The sequence below is a fragment of the Mesocricetus auratus genome, unplaced genomic scaffold (assembly GCF_017639785.1).
Source record: "Mesocricetus auratus isolate SY011 unplaced genomic scaffold, BCM_Maur_2.0 Super-Scaffold_6730, whole genome shotgun sequence".
Classification (NCBI taxonomy): Eukaryota; Metazoa; Chordata; class Mammalia; order Rodentia; family Cricetidae; genus Mesocricetus; species Mesocricetus auratus.
The window spans coordinates 10,902,399-10,923,880 of NW_024429184.1; the positions used below are offsets into that span (position 1 = coordinate 10,902,399).

General features: G+C 45.7%; 2 protein-coding genes across 3 annotated transcripts in view; both read right to left on the reverse strand.

The window, feature by feature from the left end:
• Positions 1 to 1,461: 1,461 nt before the first annotated feature.
• On the reverse strand, positions 1,462 to 11,267 carry Cavin4 (caveolae associated protein 4). The gene is made up of 2 exons (XM_005078716.4): positions 10,469 to 11,267; positions 1,462 to 4,711 (listed from the first exon to the last, which is right to left on the reverse strand). The coding sequence occupies exons 1-2, from the start codon at positions 10,874 to 10,876 to the stop codon at positions 4,064 to 4,066; spliced, it is 1,056 nt and encodes a 351-aa protein (XP_005078773.1). The 5' UTR covers positions 10,877 to 11,267; the 3' UTR covers positions 1,462 to 4,063.
• A 99-nt stretch (positions 11,268 to 11,366) lies between these two features.
• The window catches only part of Tmeff1 (transmembrane protein with EGF like and two follistatin like domains 1), a 75,809-nt gene continuing 65,693 nt past the window's right edge, over positions 11,367 to 21,482 (reverse strand). The window contains exons 9-11 of one of the 2 annotated variants that reach the window (XM_013119537.3): positions 15,595 to 15,753; positions 12,399 to 12,477; positions 11,367 to 12,121 (exon numbers count right to left, since the gene is read on the reverse strand). In XM_013119537.3, the coding sequence (XP_012974991.1) occupies positions 12,068 to 12,121; positions 12,399 to 12,477; positions 15,595 to 15,753 (292 nt within the window). In that variant the 3' untranslated portion in view covers positions 11,367 to 12,067. Of the gene's footprint in view, positions 12,478 to 15,594; positions 15,754 to 21,482 lie in introns of both variants that reach the window. The other variant, XM_005078718.4, reaches the window with a different exon arrangement.

Consider the following 21,482-nt stretch of genomic DNA (forward strand, 5'->3'; position numbering starts at 1 on the left):
AGCTACCCTCAGTGACAATGAGTGACAGGCCTGTAGGCCTCACTGCCAACCGATGAGATGGGATGTCCTGCTCCGAATGCCGTGTTCTTGCTGCTGCCACATTAGAGCAGTGCAGTTTCCCAATGTGACACAGAGCCCTATCTCCTGTCACGGCTGCACACCTGTCAGTTGCCTGCCCTCCCGTTGGGAGATTTCCTGCACAGGTGCAAAGCCTTTGGGCTCCAATGCGCTTCGAGACCTTGTATGGTGTTTCCATCGGCTAGAACTTGAAAGGGGGAGAATACATTGCACAAACGCACCTTAAATCCCTAATGCATTCTGATGTATTATGCCATGATTCCGATCCACCGTGGCAAGCCCCGAAGGATCATGGTGAAATGAGGCTCTTGTGCAACCAAGGCTGATCTGTGAACAGCTGCACACCTGAGCAACCGACCTTGGCCTGTGTAGCGACTTACAGCAGCTTTTATTGCAGTCTAAATGGAAGAAAGCACTGCTTTGGATGGAATTTTCAGGTGTCCAACAATACACAAGAAGAAAGACACCCATGTTAAGAATCACGAGTTGCTTCTCTCTGGAACACACAAGAGGCAGGCAGAAACTCTGGCCTTGAACAAAGAATAGAATGGGGAGCGCAGTTTTTTCAACCCACAAGGCAGTTGTACTTGTCAGGGTGTGGCTGGAGGGAGGGCAGCGGAGCGGGGAAGGAAGCCCGCAGCTGCATGGGGCAGGCAAGTCCTAAGAGGCGCACACTGAGGCAGCAGCTGTTCTAGATCTCCAGCACGGCCTGATGCTGGTCTGGGAGGGGCAGCTGTAAGCACTGGGGCATCAGCTGTTCAAGGGAGTCACAAGAGTGACCCAAAACTGAGCAGGAAGCGCCTGCACTGTGGAGGTGGCACCGGCACACCATAGGAAAGATGAGGAAAATACAATGTCCTTCCACTTACGTGGGTACCAGAAACTAAATTTTCTTACGAGGAGTTCAAAACCAGAAAACCTGTCCAAGAATAAAAATAAAAGGGGCCCAGTGATCTCATGTAGTCAAAACGCAGTTAACATGGTTCTGGGGAATACTTTGCACAACACGACTCACACCCTTTAACAGATTAGAATCACAATGAGGGGTTGGAGAGATGCCTCAGCAGTTATGAGTACTTTCTCTGTGATTGTGAGGACCAGAGTTTGAATCCCAGTACTCACAGAAGCAACTCATCTTTAAAGACGATCAGATATAGGAAGATGGCTGGAACTTGCTAGCTTCTGGCCTAAATGAGAAAACAGGAATACCGCCTTCAGGGAGAGACCCTGCCTCCAAAGAACAGGTACCTAGAGGGCAGAATCAGATGCTAGGGGGACACCTGATGGCCTCTTCTAGCTTACACACACCTAAGTATATGCTCACAAACACAGACATGAATAAATAAATCTTTAATTAAAAAAAGAATCACCATGACCACCAGATCTGTTCAAAAGCAGCCCTTTAATGTGTACAAAAAGCAAAGAATGAAGTCAAAATGGTTGTATTTTACTTTGGCTTCTGTTCTTCATTCATGAGAACTTGCTTTTGGGGAACAAGTCCACTCACGCTAATATTCAGCATCATGTGTTTCTCTAACCTGTAAGCAGGGGCCAAGCCACTGCTCACTTGGGACACCTGGATCATCACATGCAGGAGACAGGTTGGCACTGCCCCCTCTGTCACCCCTGGAAGAGCTTCAACACCAGCTCCCCAACCCTGGCATCTGAGGCTGCTGTTCTGCTGTATCTCATGAGAATGGTGGTAAGTCCTGCTAAAGGTTTGACTTGAGTAAATTATTTAATGCCTGATATCTGTGCCTCTGCATCACAGATGAGTAAATAACCTAGTGTTTCCGGAAGCGTTCACAATAGTGGACACGGACTAGAAAACCCCCTGTACTAAGTGAGTGTGTGGACTCTGCAGCCCACTGTCTTTGCACCAGTAAAACAGGGTGAAGGTACAGGAAATCAAGAATGTGGAATTCAGGAATGTCCTAAACACGGAAAGACACGAACACATTAGAGACATGGAGGGAAAATCCTGGTAGCAAAATTAAAATGAAGCACAGGATTACCATGAGCCCCCAGCGACATGAACCATTCAGGGTCTCTGCGCCTCACAAGCCCAAGCCAAAGCTTCCCAAGATGTCATCTGGGTCTGAGTCAGGACACAAAAGCCCCAGATATCTGCAGAAAAGTATTTCAGCCCAACTGAAACAAACGGGAACCAACAACGTAACTTCCCCATATCCCTCCTACCCTCCATTTACAATTTCATCCTTCATTTGCATACCGCTGTCTCCATTCACCATTGGTTAAAAACTATCCAACTTCATCCTTCATTTGCATACCGCTGTCTCCATTCACCATTGGTTAAAAACTATCCAACTTCATCCTTCATTTGCATACCGCTGTCTCCATTCACCATTGGTTAAAAGCTTTCCAGCCACAACCCTGGCCTCAAAATAACACCATTTCACACTCACATCTACTGCTGGAAACCCAACCTCCTCCTAAGCAGTTACAAAAACGTTGTTTTGGAATGATGCTTTCGGAGTTTTACTCAACACTGTGCATGCTTTAGTTTGCAATGTAGAAAGATACCAAGATGCCTGGTGGTGGAGGCATACGTACACAGGAGGCAGAGGCAGGCAGATCTCTGGGTTCGAGGCCAGCCTGGTCTTGAAAAAAAGAAAGCAAGATGACCATGTACTTAGGGCACTATGATCCTCTTGTCTCAGCCTGGGGCACCAGGCATGCACTCCCATGCCTGCCTATTTCTAACTACTACATGATTATTCAAAGCCAAGTTGAATGTGAGGAAAGAAATCTATCAAAAATTCTGCTGTCGCTTCCACATCAAAAAATGACACAAAGACTTCAGTGGGCGGGAAGTGCAAAATGGGTGTGGTTTTCCTTCAGTGGCAATTTGTACTTGCAGACCGCATAGAACCTGGAATCTGAAGTCCAGCAAAGTAGCTGTGATAAATGCCCATGGGCACTGTTTTGGACACGTCAGCCCTAGAAGATTCACTCTGCAAACTAAGAGCATTGGAGGTCGCTTCTATGCCCTCATCAGGGCAGACCTTAAAAAAGCCACTTCAGGACGGACTTCCAGCTCATTGCTGTGCACACAAAACCTGCACCAGTCCGCCCCAACCCACGTCTGATGACAATCAGAGACAGTTTTCTAAGGAATATGTTAGGACCCAGCCACAACTCCAAGGTTGGTGTCGGCCGTTAATAAAAAATTGCTCCTCCAAGAATTTACTGTTCACTCTTCAAGCCATGAAAAGACTTGCAAAGCACAACTTCAGTTTCTGCTCAACTCGGGCCTCAGTGCCTGGCGTTGAGGGCTTCTTCATAGACACCGCTGTTAAGTCAGCTTAGAAGCACCACGTGGTTCGTGTTTCTCCACTGGATGTCCCCACACTCAATGACATCCCTCAGATCTCAAGTTCTCCAGGAAGTGCGGGGCCAGCAATCCCTCCCCATTTCCTTTACTAGCAGGGAAGTATGATGACACAGCTAAAGGCTCAAGCTCAAAACTTAATTATCTTCCCTCACACAAGAGCTTCATAAGGGGTGTGGCTACTGATTCACCAATCAATCTCCCAATGGGAACATCTGGATAATGCAATACACTCGTTAGCTACTCCCCTTTGTGACTGGACTTGTCAATCCTGACCCGAATCTAGTTTGCTGGTGAACGACGGGCACAGATTTGTCCCTCCTGTGTTACAGATGACCAAGCATCTAACTGACCTGGGATGACCAAGCATCTAACTGATCTGAGCCATGCAACTATATTCTAATTGGACAAGAGCTGCCATAAAAAGGTATGACACTCGAGGGAAAAAAAAAAGCTGTCAGAGTCATAGATTCTCAGGGGAAATGGAATTCCCATAAGAAGGTTGCATATAACATTTCTATAACCTTTAGGATTTGAAAGAAACGAAGCTTTTGTGCCATTTGCTTTTCTACTGTGTGTGACTAGCAGACTACCCTACTGTGACTGAGATGGACGCTCATACTTAATGCCTCTCTACGAGGACGGCTTTAAATCCAGCAGGAGGGACTCATCGTCACCTACTCTCACCTGAGGTTTAAAAGTCACCTTCAGAGGCTCGGGAGTCGGGGGGTCCACCTCCTTTTGTGTCTCACTGAACTCATCAGGATGGAACTCATGGATGGGCCCCAGAGCCAGGCTACCTGCGATGATGTCCACGCCCATCCCTCTGTCTCCCTCCTGGCTCTCAGCTTTGGGATCCTTGGGTTTCCTAAGGCTGCGCATCTTAAAAGCCTCCTTGGAGGGGGCAGCATTTGAAATCGATTTCTTAAATCTCTCCCCCGACTGTCTGAGCCTCTCTCCTGACTGTCTGAGCCTCTCTCCTGACTGCCGCAGCCTCTCTCTCCTCTCGGGCGTGACTATTCTAGTTCTAATTCCACTCACTTTCTTGTCAAAATTCTGCCGTGTCTTTTGCATGTTTTCTTTGGAAAATGCCTTCTTGATATGATCAATGCGCTCCTTGCCTGACTTCCTAAGCCTGGCAGATCTGCTTTCTTCTACAGAATACTCTTCATCTGATGAGAGATCTATCGGGGGATCAAAGACTTCCTCGTCCTCCTCCTGGTTCTCAGGCAGGCTTCTGTCTTTAACCACAGCCAGGGATGAGGGGCACCGGACATTCTCCTGAAGGACAGAAGAGAGACACGTGAGTACTTCCTGTGTAGCAGGCACCAGCTTTTACCTCTAGCGATACCTCCAACCCTCCTTCACGCTGTTTGTCCCCTTGGCCTTTTTCACACAAATAATGTTTTTTTGCGTCTCCACTCCTAAGATGACAAACTTCTCCATCTGGATATAGCACAGCACCTTTCAGTCAGAGGTGCAAACGCCATGGCGCTCTCCACTTGCATTTCCTTCCCTTTCTCTCAGCACCAGGGACCACTTTGCTGCCACACAAAGCAGAGACTTCAGAATTATCACCCCCAAATACAATGTCCCCTCTTGTCCCGTGGTCAACTAGTCATCAAGTTCTTCCGGTAACAGTGCAGAATGATTTGTTTGGTTTTTACTCCTCCACCCATGTCTTCATTCTGCTCCTCATGACCTCAGGTCTGAACTTGGGCATCAATCCCCTCCAATCCCTCTCTAGACCATTATCTGAGAGTTTCCTGAGAACCGTTTTTTATATCACGGTCTGGTTATAACTCACTGAAGACGTCCAAGAGTCCCTCAGTGCTCAAGGAAAGAACCGGAACCTTGTAGGATGCTTAGGAAATTCTTTACCTGACCCTACTTTCCCTCCTCTCCAGTCCAGAAATACGCACCATTCTCAAGGTCTTCAAACACAAAAGATTTTAAACCCTCTACACAAGAGGAGTCCACCATATAGCACTCTGGATGTAAATCCCAGGATGACTGTGGATGTTGTCCAACGTATCTGCACTAGACACTCAAGTAGACACTCACCCTCTACACCTTCATATATGTGGTTGTGTCTGTCTCCTACACCCCTTTTCCTTTTTTAGCTTTACAAATGATAGGTTTCTTCAACAATCAGTTCAAATGTCCCAACTTGCCCCAAGTAGAGAGTTAAGAAGACCAGGTCAAGAGAGGCCCCATGGCCAATAGTGAGGACAGAATTTACTATTCTGACAGGAATACTTCCCAAGGTTTTGAGGCCCATGGCCAATAGTGAGGCCAGCAGAGTCATGATTTGACCCACGCTGTGCAAGGGTCACTCTGCTGAAAGCAAGCCACGAGGGTAGGACAAGCAAGGAGAATGGCAGTACAGTACTGAGTTTGGGCAGAGGCAGGGAAGATTGGGGAGGGAGGGTAAGCAGGGGAAGGTGTGAGAAGTCTTCTGACTGCAGGTATGCTTTGAAGGTCAGAACCCACAGGATCTGCTGCTAGACCAACAGAGGGAGGGATCTCATTAACTGGGACAGGCACTGAAGCAGACCAGGAGCCTGCAAGGGAAGCTGAGCCACCTTTGGAATGGGCACTGTGTGTGCAGACAGAGAGGGTGAGCAACTGCGAGTCAGGAGGGAGGTAAGGGCTAGAAATAAGCATTCAGGAACCACTAATACAGTGATGCAATTACAAGTCAGGAAACTCTTGCACTAGGGAGGTCTCAGTTGGTGAAGTGTTTGCCACACACTCAACCCTGACACCCATATAAAAAAGCAAGGCATAGGGGATGCGTTTGGGCTCAGTAGCTAAAAAGTACTTGCCAAGCAAGCGCCCTTCAGACCCCGAGTGCAGATCCCAGGGAAGGAGAAAATCAGCTCCCAAAAGCTTTCCTCTGGGTTCCACACACATGATGTAGCACACCTGTGCCCACATCACACACACACACACTTACACACACCATACACATTTACACCATGCACACTCCCACATCATACACACACCATACACACACATCATACACACTTACACACACAATCATACACACATCATACACACTTATATACACAATCACACACATATTATACACACAACATACACACATACTTACACACATCAAACACACACATACCCAAGGCAAGAGATCAGAAGAGATATAGACAACAGAGTGGTGTTTCATTCTAAACTCCTCAGAGACAAATTATGCATGAGGTATCTCAAAATTCAGAATTAAATTGACTTTAGGAAACTATGATAGATAATATACTAGTTCCAGAAAAACTTCAGGTCAAGCAAAGTCTCCTGTGAAATGCGTCATCTTTAGTTTTATTTTGCTGCCATGACTATATCCCCAGTTCTCGGAAGCCTGAGGCAGGAGGATTACAAGTTCAATACCAGCCTGTTAGAAGAAAGAAATGGGAGGGAGGGGATGGGGAAGGGAGGGAGGGAATGTTTATTGATTTTAGAACATTTGAGGATTTTGAACCTATACATGAGGGAAGAAAGGACACCAGGAGAGTGGAACCCCAGAGGCTGAGGGCAAAGCAGTCTGAAGAGAAAAACCACCTCTGCCAAGAGTGTCAGAAGAGAATCTGCTAAAGGCAGGCTAGCACAGGGCACAGGAGGACACTTGCACACACCCTAAGATGTAACCAGCCTGATAGTCAGGAAGGCATCCTTAGAATCTTATTCCTTAGCTTAAATTACATTTTTGGCTACCGGATCTGAGCGCCCATGAGCCTCCCTCTCCCCAGCTAAAGAGGCAGAAGCGGGCGTCTCATAGCTTTCTGATGAATCAGTGAGGGGCAGGGAAGCTGTCCCTCTCCTTCCTGGCACCTGCTGTGGAGAGCAACCTCCGTGTGGGCTGGGCGAGCCTGAGACGGTATACTTACACAAGGAAAGAACCAAAGGGTATGCGTGGTAGGTAGAAATCCCCACCTCCTGCAATGAAGGCACCAGACAGAGGGAGACGGGACTCGCACGCCCTTCTCTTCAAACACACCACAGACAGTACAAGATCGGGCTTACAACCCAAGGTGAACAGAGGCAACGGTAGAAGTGGACTTGCCTGGAAGCCTGTCACAGTCCCTATGAATCCTGGCTACTATGGGCTGAGGACAAACACGGTACTAATAACAGAAGGTTGTAGGGGTAAACTACACTTGACTTCTGAATACAGCCACATTTGTACATGAAAACCCAGGTAAAATTAGCTCATTGTTGTTTTTGAGACAGGGTCTCACATAGCTCAGGCACGCCTTAGACTCACTGCATATATTCCAAATCCTCCTGCCTCTCACCTCACAAAAGCAAGCACTGGAGGTATACACCACCATACCTGTTTTAAAGTATGTTTTTTTGTAACAGAATGAATACTGTGGGTCAGAATAAAGCGGAACTGAATTAATATGAAAGTAACACAGATAGGGACATTTTGGACGCACAGAACTCTGGGACTTAATCAAACTTCAATATTTATTTGGTTGCCACAGACCGGTGCTTACGGAGCAGCTGGGATCATGAGAAGGCATGCTGTGGCTCAGGCCATGCACAGTGAGGGGTCACCAGGGTGAACAAGTGTTCAAAGAGAAAAGGCCTGGGCTGGGGTGTCACAGTCTTCAAATGCCAACATGTAGAATGTGGCAAAAGCTTAGTCATACACAACCGCAGAGGACAGGGTACCAGTATTTTGTTTGTCGGATACTGTTTTCATTATTATTATCCCTTGTTACCAAGTTTATCCTTGTTATCAATAAAGAAGATTATCAACAAAGGATATGCCCAGGGAAAACTTCAAATGGAAATGAAGATACACTTCAGTTGACTAGCTTAAGTTTCAAAATAATTTTAGAAGGGAAATCTTTTAAAAACTATGAGTATTAATTATAGCTCATTTTAAAAGCTAAAAGTAACTCTGCAAATATCGTCCAGACCTATATATATTCTAACATGTAACAAGTACATGAGTCTAGTCCTATGTCCATGAGACTTCATATTTTACATGTATGCTTAGAAAAGATAGCAAATGCTTTTTTTTTTTACAAACTCTTGCATAATTTGAACAACTAAACAGATGCTTCAAGATATTCTATCTTAAAAGAAAAGAGGTTTGTCACTAACCAGAGCCTCTCAGTTCCTTTATGGAACTATAGGATCCAAAGACGGGGAAAATACCAGTAAGTTACAGGAAATAGAGACAAATAGGAAAACAGAGAGAGAATTACATCAATAGATGGGACCAGCTACAATTTTTGTTAGCTTGCTGTAGTGTCTGTCAATCCCGTGGGAAACCTGGTCCACTGCTTGGCATATAGGTCCCCAAACAGTGGGACTCCAAGTGTACTTCCTGACAGGCCACAGGCGAGTGCAGGGTGAGCCCCCAAGGCAGCCCCCCCCCACCAAAATGGAATTGACATCTGCAGCTCATCTCTCTTTGAAATAAGCACATCATCTCTCTCCTCCCTATGTGTTCCTCAGTAACCGGTGAACTCTTAAAAACAGACGCAGAAGTGCATGCCCCTCACCTTTCCATTGTAACTCGACCACTCACCACAGCGGGCTCTGGGACACCGACTAACGCACAAACAACGTGAAGGTAATGGGCCCCGACGTTTCCACCAACTGTGTCCTTACTTCATTTTGGTTTGTATTCTTCCAGGGTTCGTGCGCACGACTTCCACTTTTCAAAGCATAGAGCCGTGCATGCTATATGCTTTTATGCTTAGAGAAGATTCTCTGACACGAAATTTGGGGGCCAGAAGACTTGGTAATTTTAAAATTCATAATACACATTATCAGAAACGTCTTCCAAAGTGTTGTGCCAGCTAATTCTCCCAACAGCAGAACAGGGAAGGTCGTTCTTCTCTAACACCCACACTCTGGATTTATAGCTCTGTAATGGCCACTGTTTAGATGGGTAAGAAAAACTGCTCTGTTCTCATTTACTTTCTATTCTATAAACTTTCCTCTCGTCGTTATTCTTTTTCAATGTGGAAGAGAGTTGAGCCTGTCCCTTTTAATTTACAGGAGCTTAAAAATTACACTGGAGACATTATGTATTGCCATGGGTATGTTCCATTTTCTTTTTTAAAGTTTTGAGCAGTTATAGGAACTTAGCAAAAAAAAAATGCAACAATGAACACAATTTATTAAACCAACTAAGAAAAAAAGCTTTTCAGCTAAGTAAAGAATTAACTACGGAATGTCTATATCTGTATTATTGTAAGAATAATATAAAAAATAAAACTTAAGCTGGAGTGGTGGCTCACATTTATAAGCCTAGCACTTGGGGAGCTGAGGCAGGAGGATTGCCAGTTTGAGGCCAGCCTAGATTACTACAGAGTGATGATTAGGTCAGCATGGGTTATAGGCTAGACTATCTCAAAATACCAGCAGAAACTTGAAAACTAAATAAATGGCCCAATTTTTCAATCAAAAACAGGTAACTTTTCTTACTGTGGATAATACAAAAAAAAAAAATCAATGGGCAAATATGTTCCGAGAAGTTTTGGGGTTTCTCGGCTCCGTATGACAATAATAAAGCCAGGACTGTGGGGGTGTTGGTTCCTACTTGTTTTCTTCTAGGGAGAAGTTGTATAGCGAATGCAAGCCTCAGCCATGTGGTGACTGCTCCCCATCCTCTGCCCCTCCCAGCTTCTTCTTTTGTGTAACAAAGGTGGTTTTTAAACTTGAGATTTCCCAGGGCCCTTTTGGTTCCAGCATTCTAAAGTCTACTGGGTCACTGTGCTTAACAGGATTCAAACGCTGGAAAAAACTGACAGTATTAAGTTTCCAAGGCAAGAAACAGCTCGAGCCACAAGCCACCGTTCACACTACGTAACCAGTAAGAAGCTCAAGACATGGATGACAGAGCATTGGTTAGCAAGAAACGGCCCTATCCTGAGGTGGCTTCTCAGTGAGTCCCACTGCATACCACAGGTCATGGCTGAGACACGACACTGGAAACTGTGACCTGACAATGACAAATGGTGAAAGAGATTATAGCCACCAAGCTGAACACAGGCACGAGCTTACCTGGAATATCACCACACGGAACTTGTTTTTCTTCATTATTTCTTCTTGTTTGCTTTCAACTTTGGTTACATGAACCTGCTGCTTCTCCACTCGGGCCTTCACGTCTTTGATGTGGGCGCTGACTTTCCGGGTCTTCTCAAAGAGCTTGCTAACAATGTAGCCCGTGTTGCTGTGTGCCTGGGAGAGCTTCAGCAGGTCGATCTGAACAGACTTTATAGCGTTTTCCATTTCCCGGTGTCTCTCTTCTATCCTCTTCTGGCTTGCCTGCACACGGTCCACGACGGTGGCCACCTTGTCCAGCACGGTCACAATCGTAAGAGCAGCATCTTGGTCTTCGTCTTCAGTCACACTTGACAATCGATTCTGGTGGATTTTGTCAGCATTGGAGGCAGACCCATTGTGTTCCATTTTACTTCTTTCTCAGCAAACGATGTCCTACGGCAATCTGTTCCTGCCCTCCAGGCCAAAGCCGGCTTGCTAGCAGGCACCGAAGCTGCTGTAAAGGGCTGACCACCGCACCCTGGAGAGCGGTCAAGTATTTATAACTACAGATGCCCATCCGTGACTGCCCTGCAACACGAGCGCTCCCAAAGCACCGGGGCCAGTTCCAAACATGCTTGCCGACTGACTAAGGGCCTCAAATAAGGCTGTGTGGGTGGAAAGGGAAGCTAAGCCGTGTCAAGAAGTTCACTAAAGCCACTACATTACTCATAAGAAGCCTATAAGCCAAGTGGCTCCAACACTGAGCAAACGTTTTCTCTTTGGATCATTTCAAGCAATAGCTTGTGTAAGAGACATTTTGGACTGCAATCTTCTTTTCCTGTTAATTTCACTTATTACAAGTACTAACAGATCCATACCAAAGGGTACAATAAATAAACACACAAAACAGACCATATAGTGAAAACATTATATTATAACATGCTTTTCCAAATCAAATTATTAAAATTAATATTTAAGTTTGAACATAGTCTTAAAATTCTACATGCATAATTTTGACTAGGCAAACTACACGTTAAACACCTCAATACAGTCTACTCACATTTCAGACCTTTAAACACCAACAGTCTATTAATAGAGCTACTACAGGACAAATTTGAATTAGAGGTCTTAGGTCATTTTTAAGCTCACTTTCAGAGCACCAATCATTAACAATTATTTCTGCATTGTATTCACAAACACTGATACAATTTGTGTATTTATATTAAAACAAATACCACGTTTAAAAATGAATGTGTAGTAAAGTTGTTTAACTGATATGTATGTTTTATTCCAATCTGCTCATTAAATAGCCTATCTTGACAATATCTAAATCTATTTTCAATGATCTGTTCCATCATTAATTCAAATTATTAGAATTACATCTTCAAAGAGAGAAATCGTCAATTCCAGTCCATACAGCTTATAAATATGTTACATCTAACACACACACAGCTTTGCAACTCATGCAATAGGGGCAGTATCTAAAAAAATCAGGTACTAAATCTCAAAAACATTTAAATATATTTAAACACAGTGTCTTCTAGATTTGTATTTTTTGTAAGAAAAGTAATCTGTAAACATCTTTCCTTTCAGTTCATGCTTTGCCGTCTGCCGTGGTCACTGGGGAAGAAGTATGACTTTATAGCCACTGCGAAGTGGGCCCAGCCGTCTCTGCAAAAATATTACATTCCATGGGTAAAGAACAATTCTTAGTACTACCATGTGGTACAAATCCGTGAAATCAATTTCTGTATTTAAAAACATAAAACAGAGACTACTAAACAGTCCAAAACTGCTGTAGCTAAATATTCTAAATACGAGCCAACAGTACTACACTAAAAATGTCCAAAAATAAGGCCTCTGAAATAAATATTTCCGTTCTTTAAAAAAAGACATAATAAATGTACATCGCATGGTTAGTGTGCATATAAAAGTCAGGAGTTCAAACCATTCTGGATGAAGTGTCTGAAGTAAAATGGCCTAAGTTTTGCTTCTGTCGGCGTCCTCTATTGTTCTTGGGACATTTTCTGTTGCATGAAAATACAGAAAAAAAAATCATTTAGTTAAGGATGTTTAAACTATGTCTAAGTAACACAGCTCACACACTGCACACCCAGTAAGGAAACAAAACAAGACACTGTTTAATTCAATGCAAGATGAGGACAGGCATGATGACTGTTTGTTCTTTGCTGAATAGCTGGGAGTTGAGAGGGATCACCCTCGTGAGTTAAGAACCGTGCCTGCCCTGCTGAGACACACTTCTGAGAAGGACGTCTGCCTCTCTGGTCTGGCAGCCGCTCAGTTCCGGCGACGGATTGCTGTCATAGTAGAAGAGATGCTGACCTGGGTAGTTTTCAAAGCGGCACCAAACCACAAGAAAAGCTTAACTGGAGATGGAGTAGCACGGGGCCGATAATCTCAGGCGGGATGCACTGAAGTCCTCCAACTCAAGGAAAACATTCAAAAGGAGCTGGTGTACACCCAGCTGCGGCGTGCCACAGGATGGCAGGGGAGAGATTCCTGGACCCTGCCCTTTTATTAAAGTAGATGTGTGGCTAATACGGAATGAGTCTCCGGACAAGAGAATGCATTCATGCAGAGTAACAGCACTGAAATGAATGCTGGCTGCTTTGAGTTTGGACCCTACGGCAGTAGTAGTGACTGCCTGTGCAAACCTGTGCAAACTCAGTGCCCCCGAGTGGAAACAGTGTCTGGGACTGAGTCCCTTTGCTCTTGTGTTCAGTTTCATTAGAGCACGCTTTTACTCAGTTTCAAAGGGGACTGCTTTACCTCAACTTAAAAGCCTTAATGACAACGTTTCTGATGGTTTTCAGAGGGTTTTCTCTCACTAATCCCTATAAAAATAGGCAGAGCTGGGATCATAGCCATTTCATAAATGAAGGAGCTCGCTGACAGGCCGAGTACCCGGCTTCAACTACCACTAACCCACCATGACCGGGATGAGTTCCAAGTCCCTGGGACCAAGGTTTTTTCCTTCTATACAGTAAAAGAGTTTGGCTGAGACACGTTCAAAGTCCCTGCCAATCTGTCATTCTAGGAATCTGAAAACATGAAAGAAGATTCTAAGCATAAAAGAAGAAAGCACTACTCTCAGATAAGTGGGCCGGTAGGAACACCCATTTAAAGGAAGATCCCTCACAAGCAGTAGCCATTGTGGATGAGCACCTGTCCCTTAATGGACTCCATGGGAGAGGCGTGCCTTGAAAATTCAGTGGTGTGGTCCAAGAACATAATCACAATATTCCACACACAAGACAGCAAGCCATTTGGGAGCAGGGTGGGGAAAGGCTGTGTTCCTTACATAGCAATAAATGTGGCCCTAATGTGGGACAAATGTCAGGACAGTGTCCACAATGTGCAGGAACCCTACCAACGCCCTAAAGGGCCCCCCCTTATCACCCATCTTCCCTAGTCCAGTCAGCTCTGCACGCGGCCTTTAGTATGGCTCAAACACACTAAACTTGACAAAAGCAAGTCTGGCTCCTGCCCCCACGCAGCAGTCATAACTGGCTGACCTATTCCCAACAGGACTCAGCATGGCCCTGCCTCTAGATGGCTCCGTTGAAAGAGGAAAGACTGGAGAATCACACAGCACTGAATCCAAAACCCAGGCACCTCCCCCTTCTGCTGGCTGAATGGCCACAGGCAAAGTAGTTAACCTCTGAGCCCGGATTAAATGGCCACAGCTGGCTGGGCTGTTAAATATTTCCCTCCATCCCTTTTTCCTGTTGTCATTGTTTGTTATGCCATTATGTCCCTACTTTGATCTACTGCCCAATTTTATGCTCGGTAGTCTTGCCTAAAGGCAGATCATCTGTTCTATGGAATAAAGCACGCTGACTTTAGTGCTTTAAACTTCACGAAAATTATCAGCTACTCAGAGGACATTTTCCCATCATTTCTAGATTTGTCATCTTGGCTCCAGGGTGCGGGGACGACTTGCGGGTCTCTCTCCAGGCCTTGCGTAGAAGGCCTGTGCATCCAATCAGCTTGTCCACACCTACTTGATTTGCTGTGACTCACACAAGCGGGAGAGTACAAAGACAGTACTCGTGTGACATGCCAACCAAAACTTAAAGGAGGTAGGAGGAGGCCAGGAAGGGGCTCAGGCAGGAGATGGAAGAGCGTGGCATCTGCTCTGGCTTTTTTAAGTTCCAGTCTGGGCGGACACATTTCTACTCAGTTTGAGAAACACCCATTTACTGTCAACTGCACTGCAAATAATATGGAAGTGATTCTCTCCTTCTACCCTAGAACCCGTGGGGTTTGGTGGCAAGAGTATTTATCCAATTGGCCTCAGTGCTTTTATTTTTAACACGGCATTTTAAAACCTTTTACTTACCACTGATATGAGGAAGAGGAAGTGATGTTGAGTCAATGATGCAGTCAGGGGTCATCTTTAAAGCTGATGGTTGTCTTCTTACTACACTTACTAAGGTAAAATATCTCTCTCTCTATATATATATATATGTATGTATATATACATATACATATACATATACATATATACATACATACATACATATATATATATATATATATATATATCCTCAGACCATAAAGTAGTGCTGCCCGGCCCTTCCTTAAATGTATCTCAGAAACTCTGCTACAAACACTGTCCCTGAATTCAGCAGTCCTAGGATACAGTTCTAAGATCCCTACCCACCTTGATTTCATGGACAATCTCACACCCTCTCTGCCTATAACCCAGATATGTCCCTAGCTCTGGGAAGGAGTTCCCAAACATATTGTAAAGAGACAAGGCAGGGAGAAGTCAGACCCACGTAGGAATTTTGTCCAGTGAACCAGACACTGAAACCGCACCTGAGGATTGGCCAGCTTAAGGACCCTGGCAAGCACAGGGCGCATGCTTTCTTTTTTTATTTTTTATTTTTTATTTTTTTTGGTTTTTACGAGACAGGGTTTCTCTGTATTGTTTTGGAGGCTATCGGTCCAGCCCAGCCTCAAACTCACAGAGATCCGCCTGCCTCTGCCTCCCGAGTGCTGGGATTAAAGGCGTGTGCCACCACCACCCGGCGGGGCACATGCTTTCTTACGGGCTTTCTCGGATTCACAGCTCCCGGTGCACAGCTGAAAGTCGGCACTCCGTGGCCATCACCTACCTTGTTATGCACATGACAATTGCTACTATGATGGCGATCTGCACAGCTCCGATGATGGCTGCGATAAGAACGTGAGTGAGCTTCTGCCTACTCGGTACTACATAGAGAATGCTAAAGTCCGTCTTTTCACAGTGCTGTCCAGTGTAACCAGATTCACATCTGCAAGGGGGAAAGATAATTACATCTTTAATATTTTCATTCGAGAGTGCCGTGCATGCATATGATGTAGTTTGGTCATGTTCATACTCCTGTAACTCCTAGATCTACCCCCACCCCTCCCAACCTCACGTCCATTTCTTTCCTTGTTCTTTTTTATTAATAGCCCACTGGGTTCAATTTGTGCTGCCCATATACACACAGCTGTGAGACCATCCACTAGAACATGACCGATTTTCCAGGGACCATACACCCCTAAAGAAAACTGACTGTCCCTCTCCCAACAGCCATCAATGCCAACAGTGCTCAGTTAGGGGTGGCGGCTCTGGTGCCCCTCCACTCTTTATACTGGAATGTTGACTGATCTGTTGTTGTTGTTGTTGTTTGAGACAGGGTTTCTCTGTATTGTTTTGGAGGCTGTCCTGGAACTCGCTCTGTAGACCAGGCTTGGTCTCGAACTCACAGAGATCCGCCTGCCTCTGCCTCCAGAGTGCTGGGATTAAAGGTGTGCGCCACCAACGCCCGGCTTGACTAGACTGATCTTACACAGGTCTTTGCAGATAACCACAGCTACTGTGTGTTGACAAGTGCAATGCGCCTGCCATTTTCCACCTGTCTTCAGCAAGCTCCGACTCACATGATGCCCACCCTCTCTTCCACAGTGCTCCCTGAGCCTTCGGGACAGAGGTGTGATGCAGATGTCTCACTTATGGCTGAACACACCACAGACACATGAGGAATTCATTGGGAGACAAGGTCTCAGCATGTGCCCTAAGCTGACCTAGAACTCTTGATTGTCCTGCTTACACATCCCAGAAGGAGTGATTATTAGTGTGTACCACTAATGCCTGGAAGAAATCACAAACTTTTATATTGCCAGGTTTTTAAAATTAAATACAAAGGAACAACACAGCCATCGGGAAGGGTGCCGTATTTTTACATTTCTGTTTTGCGTGGTGATTCCAGCATCTACACTTACTGCATCAGCTTTGGCCTTATCAGCATCCTTTGAACTTAGTCGTCTAGGAACTAACTAATCCATTTCCAGTTCTGAGATGCATCAGCTGTCCCCAGGTTTCACACGTGTAAATAAGATAAGGAGTCTAGTGAATGTGCACGTTTCCACTTAGTCATTCTCTAGGATACATACCTGGGAATAAGGTTACTGAATTAAGAGGAAGAAACATTCACAATTCTATGGACACAGCACCAAATTATATTCAAGACACTTCTCAGTGTGACCAGCATAGACACTTGATATGCAGGGGAGAGGAAAACGAGTCATCACACAAGGAGAGAAAAGCCGTCAAGTGGAGGCCAATCGTAGGAACTTTCTAATCCCAATTAAAGGTAGACACAAAGCCGCCACCAGCAGCTGGTGATGATAATCTGACAGGGAAGCACTTAGGCTATCCCTGTTCGAACGGGGCAGAAGAGAAATGTGTACATAAGCAAGACTTCAACTGGACCGCACGAACAAAGCATATGACACGTAGGGGCGCGGCTGGGGGCTCACTGGGCAGGAGTGTGTGTCCACTGTTGTCCCACGCCGCGTTGTGACAGGACGTGAAGCAGCGCTAGGGTAAAGTGCCAACAGCAACGGAAAAGAATCCCGAGTGCCAACAACACGGGGAGCCAGGTGACGTGGGCTTGCTCACGCATGCCCCAGGGATCCTGGACTCCTGGCAGGCGGTCCTGCACTGGGTTCTCAAGGAAATTCAGACCTCTGAGTTGAAACACTGGTCACGGTGTCGAGTTGAGAAGCCAGGAGTCAACCACACACCTGTGGTCAAACACCGCCTGACAGGGTGTGAGGGGGAGTCAGGGATGGGGGAACAGTGTCTGCAAAACACGCTGCTGAGAAGCTGACGGAGAAGAATGCAGCTGACCTCCTTCCTCTCCGCCACCTCTGAGTTAACTCAAAGCGGGTGTGCCAGTCAGCTCTGGTCAGCCTGACAGAACCCAGAGTAAGCTGGGAGGAGGGAGCCTCCACTGAGGGACTGCCTCATCAGACTGGCCTGTCGGTTTGGCTTTTTGTTTGTTTAATCACTGATTGATGTGGGAGGGCCATGCCTGCCATGGGAAGTGCCATCCCTTGGTGGGTCTGGGGATATTAGAAAGGTAGCAGAAGCAATGTTCCCCATGGCTTGTGTTTCAGTTCCTGCCTCTGGGTTTCTGCCTTAGCTCCTGCCTTGGTTTCCCTTTAGAGGTATAAGGTGAGGTTAACCCTTTCCTCCCCAAGTTGCTTTTGGTCATGGCGCTTTTATCACAGTGGTGCAAAGTAAGACAACATGCCACAGGTCTGAACACAGGAGCTAAAGCTGCAAAGTAAGACAACATGTCACAGGTCTGAACATAGAAACCAAAGCTACAAGTAAGACAACAGGTTGCCGTCTGTAATCTGTAACCCAGGGAGACTAGGAAACAGGCAGTTGATAGGCGGCTGAGCAGCAGCAGGAACAAGAGAGGCCTTGCCTCACAGGTGGACGTCAAGAACTGACTCCCTCCCATGAGTTGTCTGCTGACTCCACAGGCAGACACACACATGCACACACACACCCCAAAAAAATCCACCAATTAAAAAAGGGCAAAGGATCTGAGCTCCATTTTCTAAAGAAGATGTACCGTCGGCCAAAAAGATAGTCAAATATAAAATCCTGAAATCCCAGCATTCAGGAAGTTGAGACGGGGGTTTCAAGTACTAGAGCTACCTGTGAAACACAAGACCCTGTCTCAAAAACAAAACAAGAGCAAGCACAGACAATGGGCTACCACCACACACCCACAGTGCGGCCTGCATCAGAAAGGAAGGTGACTGCAAACGCCAGTGAAGGTCTTGCAGAGGATGGGACATGGGAAAGACGCTTTGAAAACAGACCTGCAGTCCTTGAAAAGTAGCTAGCATTTGACCTGTTAATTCCACTCTTAGGCATGAACCCAAGTGAATCCAAGCGCATGTCCATACAAAAACAGAAATGCTCAGGACAGCATCACTCGGAAACAGTCAAACCATGTGATACAATCCTCACAGCAGACTGCTCTTTAGCCACAGGAAGGAACCGCCCCCCACACCCTCGAAAGAAGTATGGAAGACCATGCTATATCATGGAAGTTCCATGAAATGTGCAAAATAAGGAGGGCGAAGAATGTGGCTCAGTTGGTAGAGCACTTGAATAACAGTCATGCGGCCCTGAGTTTGATTCCCAGAACCACCTACACCAGGCACAGTGAAACACACGCGTCTCCCCAGCACTCAGAAGACACAGGCAGGAAGATCAGAGATCAAGGCCAGTCTCAGCTTTATCGTGACTTTAAGACCAGCCTGGGATACACAAGACCTTGACTCAAGAAAGAAGAAATATCTAGAATAAGTGACCTATAGAGACAGAAAATAAATTCCCGGTTCCTGATGTTCAGGTCAATAGGAAGATTTGGGAACAAAGGGTAAAGGGCATGGGATTTTTTTTAATGTGTTAAAAACGACTGTGGTGGTACTGTATTAGAACTATTGAATTGGAAATGAGGGATAGAGAGGGAGAAGGGGAGGGGTCAGGGAAAGGAAGAGGAAGGAGAGGAGGAGAGGAGGAGAGGAGAACAAGAGGGGAGGGACAGAGAAGAGAGAAAGAGTACTGACACAAAAAGCAATCTCCATAAAATAAAATCAAACCAGTCATTTCAAAGGAGCAGTTACTACCGTTATGAAACTCAAGGGAACTTCCCCTCATGGTCCTCATGTAAAGAGGGCAACTTCTAACAGGGAGAATATCGTTCTCAACAACACAGCAGCAATAAATCCAATATTATAATGAAGACCCATGGGACTTTTAAAACAATGTCCTTCATGGTAGGCTAATGGCTCAAAGTCAAAGCTCAGTAAAATCAAAACAGCTCCACAGAGAGCTATAACAACACCCTAGATGAGCTGCTCTCACAGTCCAGCTTAATTCACAGAGTAAACGAGAATATCAAAAAGAACCTTGAGACCACACAGCACTCATTGCTTTCCTCAAGTGACGTTTACACACTCTACAGTATGGAGTTCTAAGGTGCCATTGCTTCTTCTGCTACTGAAGACAGAACGGGGGGTTCAGCCCCACACTCTACAGTATGGAGTTCTAAGGTGCCATTGCTTCTTCTGCTACTGAAGACAGAACGAGGGGTTCAGCCCCACACTCTACAGTATGGAGTTCTAAGGTGCCATTGCTTCTTCTGCTACTGAAGACAGAACGAGGGGTTCAGCCCCACTGGTTACTCATTCACTCCCATGACTTCGCACACTGACTCATCCACTCATCCATTGAGCACATTTACGGGGTAACTGCCAGGTTTCGGGTACTACAGCTTCCCATTCGGGGAAACAAGGCAACAAAGGAGCAGAATCCCAGGCTATGGAGATGGGTCGAGGGGTGAAGCACTTGCCATGCAAATGTGAGGACCTGCGTTCAGATCCGCAACAGTAAACTACGCTGCCACAGACAGAAGCCTAGGAGACTGCGCCCTTCCTCCCTCTTCCCTCAGCTACCTCTGTCTTGTTTTATGTTTCAAACTGCCTCGTGCACATGTACAGATTACAGCACTGTTCATACTGTATTCTGGTTACTAAATATTTTCTGAAGGTATCTTAAAAGACGCCCCATCTTAAGCTGTCAGGACCTGGACTTCTGTGAAGACTTTTATACCACTGTGGGACAAACACTAAGAATCCATGGAGGCTTTACATTGTGTAGTTTTCTTTTATATAGCTGCTGTTTTGAAACGTTTGGGGCGGGGGCATATAGAGAAGTTAGCTCCTTCAAAGACAAGGGGAATGGTCAGTTGGGAAAAGGCCAATGGTTTCACCCATTAGCAGGGAAAGCACTTGCTCTGCCTTTCATCTTTATGCCGGAGGGAAGGGGAAGGGAGCGGAAAGAAGAGGGACCTAGGGGGCCTCAGTGCCAACAGCTTCCTTTTACATCCAAGGAGGCAAAGAGTCACCGTAGGGAGTGATCTAAGTGCTGACCACTCCAGTGTGGGTGTGTTCACGGGTTCCTAGAACGTACGAGCTAGGGGGAGGAGACGCTTTCTCTTTGGGTTTTGGTTTCGACCTGGAGAGCAGCGTGAGGACCTTTGGTTCTCGGCTTTCTTGGCTTTCAATAAGCATCATAGGACATCCCTAAATTTGTGTAGTTTAATATTTCTGCTTCAAGTCACTACCCTGTAGGACAAAGAGAAAGTAAAATTCAACGTGTCCCCAAGTTCTGAGGTGCCCGCCCAACTCTCAGGAGCAGGAGCGAATGGAATGACAGCAATGCCCCATGTCCTTGTCTGGGGAAACCTGGCCTGGCTAACCAGACCCAAGGCAGCATGCAATTCCTGGCAGCAACAACAACAACACACACAGAGAACAGCAAACAGCACCGAGAAACTTCTTGTGTGTCGGGAGTCTGAGGTCTAGTTTCTTCTCAGCTCTTTTCCAGCTTGCAATGGCCTTGAACAGGTTTTCTCTGGAATGCAGGCATTGGCTGCTCACACTCTTCCACCTCCCTCTCACAATTCCCACCTGGTTCTTCAACCTACTCCTTTATTTTTAGGAATCTATTCTAGTACACGATTTACTTGAGTTATTTCTTCTCAATTCGTAATATATGCTTCAGCCATTCAGCCACCTTGTGACAGATTGCCGAAAGATCAAAATAGTGTTGGAATATGGCATATTAATATTAAAATGTCATCATAAAGATGTTAAGCTCACA